At 45.4% G+C, this 7,533-nt stretch overlaps 1 protein-coding gene across 2 annotated transcripts; it reads right to left on the minus strand.

The window, feature by feature from the left end:
- Nucleotides 1-35: 35 nt before the first annotated feature.
- fbxw9 (F-box and WD repeat domain containing 9) lies at nucleotides 36-4,273 on the minus strand. 2 transcript variants are annotated; one of them, XM_062451466.1, is made up of 8 exons: nucleotides 3,835-4,273; nucleotides 3,590-3,720; nucleotides 3,351-3,498; nucleotides 2,223-3,201; nucleotides 1,935-2,083; nucleotides 1,542-1,745; nucleotides 1,238-1,303; nucleotides 36-1,138 (listed from the first exon to the last, which is right to left on the minus strand). In XM_062451466.1, the coding sequence occupies exons 2-8, from the start codon at nucleotides 3,709-3,711 to the stop codon at nucleotides 1,064-1,066; spliced, it is 1,743 nt and encodes a 580-aa protein (XP_062307450.1). In that variant the 5' UTR covers nucleotides 3,712-3,720; nucleotides 3,835-4,273; the 3' UTR covers nucleotides 36-1,063. The 2 variants fall into 2 exon arrangements, with proteins under 2 accessions (XP_062307450.1, XP_062307442.1); XM_062451458.1 differs by having other exon boundaries at nucleotides 3,590-3,716; nucleotides 3,829-4,273.
- Between the last annotated feature and the right edge of the window lie 3,260 nt (nucleotides 4,274-7,533).

Genomic DNA, 7,533 nt, shown 5'->3' on the forward strand with positions numbered 1-7,533 from the left:
TCTTGATATGTCAGGATTGGCCACAGCAGCCTGTAAAGAAATGAATGTTTGTTTATTTCAATCGGAGAAATTACAAAGTTTATGCACACAGTAACAAAGTATTTTGTTAAATTAACATTGTTAATGTCAGGGTTGGGATGACTTCCATTTCAATCCAGTCAATTCACAATAAAATAACACAATTTCTGAATTAAAGTGTTGGAATTGCCTTACTTATGTTCGTCCTTGTTAAGATACTACAATGTGACAGTAGCTACAGTACAGTAGCCTGCACAATAATAGCTAGGGAGAAGTTTGTCAGTTGGACAAAATAAATGGATTTGCTCTTTCTACATTGAGGCACTTCACCATGTCTGATAAGATATAGTTGCTTCTATATGGTTAGACATGCTCAAGATCTACAAAGACCAAACTACAGAGAAAGATTCAACGACAATACACTATGAAACCGTGACAATTAGTCACCAGGCACCACATTCATATACAGATCTACCAAAGACAATTGGTATGTCACAACTTGACTCAGCCTAAAGCAGTATGTCTTTTACATTGTCTTATATTACTGACCACAGACAAATCATCACTATCTTCTTGGCTTACTATATGGAATGCTTCAGTCGGAATGCCAGGAAGGAATCAGTCCTTTGAAACAATGTACTGTTAAAGCTTTTAGTATCAGTCCCTCTGTCACTTATGTATTCACCCAATGCTATTTCCCAATGAGGAAAGAATATATATACACAAGGACAATAAAATCTCCTTAAAGCTGGACTCCAGTTCATGACTTTGGAAGCCTATAGAGGCTAGATGAAAAGGGTGGATGAGGAGTTTTGGATGAGGACACACAAAAGTGATACATTTTGCCACAAACTCCTTCCTTTAAACATGCTCACAGCATCATTTCCCAGAAGGACACAACAACACCATATATTAATTGATAAACTAATGTCAGTTTCAAAAACCTTTTCAGTCTTGAATGACTTCAATCTCATAACAGCAGTGTGGACTGTGGTGAGTGTGGCCCAGGCTCTCTTGTCCAACTTGGGCCGTCCGCCCCTCTTCCTTATTTACGAGCTTTCCAAACCTCGACACACATGTCCCCTGAAGCGATAGCCAGCACCCCGGCTTCCACGCTCAACTGGAGGAGAGAGGGAGAAAAGGACGTCAACATCCTGTCAGCTCATAGGCGTGCCGTCTGCATTGGTCTCGGGGAAACGGCAAAGACACAGAGACGTACCCCATTGACACTAGCCTGGTGGCGCAGAGTGCATAGTGTCCTCGGAGGGGCGCATGGTAGATGCACCTGGCACAGTCAAGGATCGCATTAGACCATAATCACAGAAGGGAAAAACGGTGGCTCTAAATGATATGTTACAGGTTGTTAGTTCATGGATGCCATAAGAAAAAGCAGACATAATGGGTCAAACAAATGGAAAAGGACAGAGGAAAAACAGCACTATGCTTTGTTCACTAATGCGAGCAAAACCAAAAAAACATCTGTGACCGTAATAGCAAGTCCATCCTCTGGGAGCTGGCTGTACCTTGATGGTGCGGTCTGAGGAGCAGGTGTACAGGGTCCCAGGGGACCTGTGGATGCCAGTGACCAGCGAGGTGTGTCCCACGTCAAACTGAGACACGGGCCTGAGGGCGCCAGAGCTCACGGAGAAGGAGTGGAGCATGCCCCTGTTGTCTCCAGCCCACACCTCGCCGCCGCTGTAGCACATGGACAGCAAGTAGGAGCTCAGCTGGGCGGAGGCAGGAGGGCATTGGAAAGTCAGGGAGAGAGCAGGGAGGGAGGGAGGGACCGAAAGGGCACAAAAAGAGAGACGAGGGAGTAAAGGAGGTAGAGAGTAAGTGAGCAGAGAGAGAACAATCAACCGAGAAAGACAAGTGCACACACTAACAGCCTTGCTTATATGAACGTGCGCGCGCACCTGGAGCTTCTGGAGTGGTTTTCCTGCCCTACGGTCATATATGGCCACAGTGTGATCTTTGCTGCCAGAAATGATGTAGTTTTCATTGGCGGCCAAGCACAGCACTGCGTTACCATGGAGACGGAGACTTTTCACCAGGGGCTCCGCCACTGCCGGATAGAAAACAGTATGACAGATATCAAACAGAAACGCTCTGCATTATTTGTCTGTTATTCGGCTCTGCTGCGAGAGGCGATGGGCTCAAATAGGGTCCCACTTGAAAAGACCCTGGTGGCATGCGACACTCACCTCGGGTGTCGTAGATGCTGACCTTCTTGTCGTAGGTGCCGGCCAGCAGCACGTCCGACTGGAAGGAGAGGCAGAGCACAGCGGCCTTGGTCCTGATGAGGCCCTGCTCTGTGCCCCCAGACCCCAGGTCCCACAGCCTCACTGTGCTGTCGAAAGAGCCAGACGCCAGCTGGTTGTCGCGGGACGCCAGGCACCACACCCACCCCAGGTGGGTACTGAAGAGGCCCTGCCCCCCCAGCGTACGCAGCAGCGCACCCTTTGACCCTTCCCGCAGGTTCCAAAGGTTTACATTCCTGTCCCGTGATCCTGAGGCACACACCGCCCCCTCCCCCCCCACCAGCAGCACAGAGTTGACCTCAGCAATGTGCCCTGACGGGAGGGAGATATGTTCCAGGGCCGGGGGAGGACTAGGGGACCTGGCTGGCTCTCTCTCTCGATCCACAGCTCCCCCCTCCTGCCTCTCTGCCACCCCCACCCTCTCCTCCACCTCTATGGCCTCCATCACTCCTCTCTCCTCCCTCTCTTCCACCATGTCAGCCTCCTGCCTCTGCTCTCCCTCCTTCTGCCTCCCTCCAGCAGGTGGACCACCATCTTGATGCCTCTCTCTCTCTCCATCCTCTAGTGCTACCTGCCTCACCTCCTCTGGGACAAACCCTGCTTCCTGTGCCAGTGCCTCTACCCCCGCCTGGGCTTTGCTCGGTTTTTCCCCTTGGACATCACCCACTTCTGGCCCCTCAGCCCCTCGTTCACCACCCACTCCATCCCCCTGCCTCTCTCTGTCCCTCTCAGCTTCTCTGGTGGCCCACTCCCCCTGACCAGCCCAGCAGGTAATCAGCTGCTCCATCTCAACACAAGCGGTGGGCCAGTCAAAGTTGTCCCTAGGTCCCACTGGGAAGCAGGCCCTGGGGCCTGTGAGTCTGCGCGCTCGGAGTTGCCATGCTGTGCTGTCCTTGCACACATTACCAAGAGCATGGCACACCTGTACGGGGTTATAGAGAAGTAATAAAGATCAAGTTCAAGGTCCTAACAATCATTTCTGGATCAAAAGGTCTCTGGGCATGTTTGTAAAAAAGGCAGTAGACATTGTCAGCTATGCAGTGCGTGTGCTTGTCAATGGAACGCACTCACCCGTGGTAGGACTGTGATGACACACTGAGCTGGAAGATGGGAGGCAATGCGAGCCACCATCTCCCACGGCAGCGACAGCAGGGCACTTCCCTCCCCAGAAGGGGAAGGGCTTGGTTCTGCAGAGGAGAGATAAGATGCTGGAGAGAGCCTGTGGGACAAGTACAAGGTTGTGAGACATCTGGAAAATGAGATCAAGACAAAACAGCAACATCCAAAAAGAAATACACTAATAGACACACCATAACTGTTCGGGTCTGGGGGTTTCATTAGACTCCTGGGTTGAAGGTCCAAGCGGCTGACAGTCAGTATGTCTGTCTAGCTCTGCCACCTGCTCTTCCACGTTGTTATGTGGCTCCGACATTCACCCTTTCTACGACAATAGAGTAGAATACATTGTTGGAAAATTGACAAGCATCCTGGCTAAAAGTATAGTGTACCAGCTAACAATTATGGCTGACCAAATGTATGTCAAGCTAACACTTACCCACAAAACACTTTAATAACTTCCAGTCACAAGCTCAACGATCTCCTCGTTCAGTCATGTTGTTCAGTCAGTAGCCATCTTGTTATGAGTCTTTAACAATTACGGTGCTAACGAGTTATATTTTACCATCAGCGGTTTAGTACTGTAGTGAGCCAACCTTTGTTCAGAGTTGGCGAGCACTTGTCTTCACAACTGAACACATACTGCACTAGCTAATCAAGCTAGCTGACTTAGTGGATCTTACGACCACTCAAATGGATAACGGTCTGATTGTCACATCTAAATACTCTCCATCTTTTACATTATTTATGAAAACAGTGGCATTTTATTTAACAATTTTACAATCAGGAACATTCTCAACCTGAGACAGTTTAGTTACTAGCTTCTTCAAACACACACCAGCTGTTGTCTTATTCAATTGGTTCCGTCTTCCGGCGCCGTCCAAGTGTCGTCATCCACAGCCAGGACGCCAGTGACGTAAACAAGGCAACTAAACAACGAATCACAGCAAGTAAACCCCAAAAGTCCATTATATTGGGTTGTTTGTATTGATGTGTTGTTTGTATTGATGTAACTTTCATTCTGGAGAAATAAATACACAAAGCTTCAGTTTTTCCCAGCTTGATAGAAAACATTTTATTTCCCCATTCACAAAAGTAAGAGAAAGGGATACATCAGTTAACATCCCACCTGCACCACAGTTGAGAAGAAATACCGGTACTACATCAAATTCATTCGCGAGACTGATTAAAGATTGCAACTAAATTATGAGTTCACATTCTTCCCTTCTTCCCCCAGGTATGCACCAAGCTCTGTCTATCCCTCAGTCCTACCACTTAACACTAATTTGATAAAAATCAAAATGGTCCGCTATAAAACAACGAAAACAAAAAAAATTCTTTAAATAAAAAGAACATTACTGAAAAAAAACTTTTAAAGTCTAAAACATTTGTGCACTTCAGCACACAAAAACAAAATTAAAATATAAAAAAAATCTCAAAGCAAAATGAACATAAATAAAATGGCAAATTAAATTAACAAAATAAACACTTTGAAATAAAATATAAATGTAAAAAAAGAAAAAAACTTAAATCTTGAAACTAAATAACTGTTACATCTGAAATAAAGTTTGCCTGTATTTTGAGATAAAAGTTTCACTAGAATTTTAAGAGGTGTTTTAGCTTGACATTTCACCCAGTCTGGCAGAACACAAGGGTCATTTTAGGGCAGATTGCAAAGATTGTGGCATTTGTCAAGAGTCTGTGCACACCTACCCCCTCACCACCTGAGAGCAGATACCCATATATCAACACTTGCATGTCAGTTCACCCCTTAAAACATACAATTAGGTTTCACCATCTAGGGTGGAGCAGTTTACAAAAGCGTGTAAAGATCAAAAACAGTGTAGTATCAAGCACATGCGCATCAGTGTGTTTGTGTTTAAAAAGAATCCATGTTACATGGACTAAAACAGATACTTCTGTGCCTTAATTTCAAGTTACACTTTCACAGTTCTGCGCTGATGCTTAAGGCAACGTTATCTTTAGCTGGATTTTTTATATATTTTTTGCTGCAAATAATGAGACACAGATCTCAATATATTCAGTAAGAACCCCCTAAATGTTAGAAAGCTGAGCGACCTATGGTCCAACTGTCAATCACAAAGTGATATGGTAACTGAGGGGCAAGTGTTGATACTCTGGGTCTCTACGCAACTCGAGATGCGTGTCACATGTCTACGACATCACCTTGGGGGAGGGCCGGCGCAAAGCCTAAGCTACACTCACACATGACCACACGTACAGTAAGTTACAGACAAAAGGACTCACAAACACATGCACACGCACACTCAACTGAATAGTCAGATGTGATACAGACCTATGATGCTGCAAAATACAGATGGACACAGACGATCACCCAGGCTTATAACATATATCCAATCTAATTGGGGATATTAACAAAAGAGGGGACCAGCGTACCCACCCCCCCCCCCCCCCCCAACATCCTACACAGTATCAACCGATGAGGACATGGCTCATGATAGCGACCGCCACCGGGCCAGAGAAACGCGTACATCGTTCTAGGCCCGAATAAAGAGCAGCTGCATTCCGTTATCATCACAGCAACGTGTAGCAACCGAAGCTCTTATTAAAAAAAAAAAAAAAAGGTTGTTACGAGAGGGTGCTGGTCTTGAGATGACGGCCTAGAAACAAGCCAAACTTGTTTCCCCCGAAGGAAAATAAAAACACATCGGTCTTTCGTTCATGACCACTGACAGCAGGTTTGGATGACCACCACCAACTCATCACAGCTACCTCTCATTCTGCAAAAAGCTCCTGAGGAACCGCTGGGAGCACTACAATTGGACAGGCTGGAACACTGGGATGTGCACCGAATTCAAATACTTGGGATGTACCTCCCCTCTAAAGCTATCCCACCAATCTCATTGGATGGTGTTCTTAAAACTTCCCTAAGAACGGAGGCCTTAGTCTTACCTACTCACTTACCATTGCTTTATAATTATCCTTACATTGCTTTTTACTTTAGCAAGCTTTAATGGTCTAAAACTCATTGAACAGAGAGACCTTATGACAGGTATATTCCTGACATTAAGAGACTAATTTTACAAAACAAAAAAAGTGCATAATATCAGTAAGAACCTGCAACTCATTCTCTAGCTCTTACTGATGCCTTATCGCTCTTTTTAAAGTCCATTGAAAATAATCTAAAAACCAAGAAGCAGTAGCAGCAAACAGACTCCTCGTACTACAGTATAACTCTCGCTGCAGTGAGTGATTCTCTTACTATTGGGTGAGTTAAACCTTGTGTCTTAACTAAGCAACACTGCTCAACACTAAATCACCGGTTCTATGGCAGGCAAAGAAACAGGTGAGACACGATCACAGAGTAGATGTAATGGAGTGGGTGATACCTATTGGAATTAACTTCTTCCTACGAGCATTGTGTCTGAATGTAAAAATGGACTTGCAACATAACACACACACACACACGTCAGCACACACACAGACGAATCACATCACTTGACAAGAGATGATCATTGCCATGCAAACCTTGTCTCATTCCCTTATCACAGCTAACAAAAGAAAAAAAAAACCATGAGACTTCTTCAGCATTACAGTAATGATTCCTTGAAGGATGACTGCTGCAGTATCGAACAGAAAAACAGACTACACTTTAATTAGTAGTTTTCTTTTGAAGGGGACAAAAATGCATTCTGCAACCAAGGGAAGAGGGAAAATTCAGCTAAATGTAAACCAAAAATAAAAAAAGGATTAGACCCAGTATGAAGTGTATATGTATTCTCTATGAATGCTTGTGTAGTAGTAAAGGTGCAATTACACTTGGAGACCTCCCCCTTATTACGTACGAAAGCATCTCATGCTATTGCCTCTGGCTAGCCTCTGGGCTGCTAGAAACATTAGCGCTACATCAGTCCCACCCTGTTAAGAGATTATCGATGCCTACTGGAATACGGATGCATGTGCTTGTGGCACAGGCCTCGAGCCCAGGGCAGCTGCCTGCACGCCTGAGCACGTTCAGAATATGTGTCAGCCCTACTTATTATGAGTGTTGTCATGGTTCTCAGTTTTTGTTATTTTTTAACTGTGGCTTCCAGGCTGGTTTCGATTCTCCTTGAAGATAGTATCCTGTGAATGTGGTCGCTGCCGACACCCGCCC

The sequence above is a fragment of the Osmerus eperlanus genome, chromosome 2, assembly GCF_963692335.1.
Source record: "Osmerus eperlanus chromosome 2, fOsmEpe2.1, whole genome shotgun sequence".
In the NCBI taxonomy this organism is placed as follows: domain Eukaryota; kingdom Metazoa; phylum Chordata; class Actinopteri; order Osmeriformes; family Osmeridae; genus Osmerus; species Osmerus eperlanus.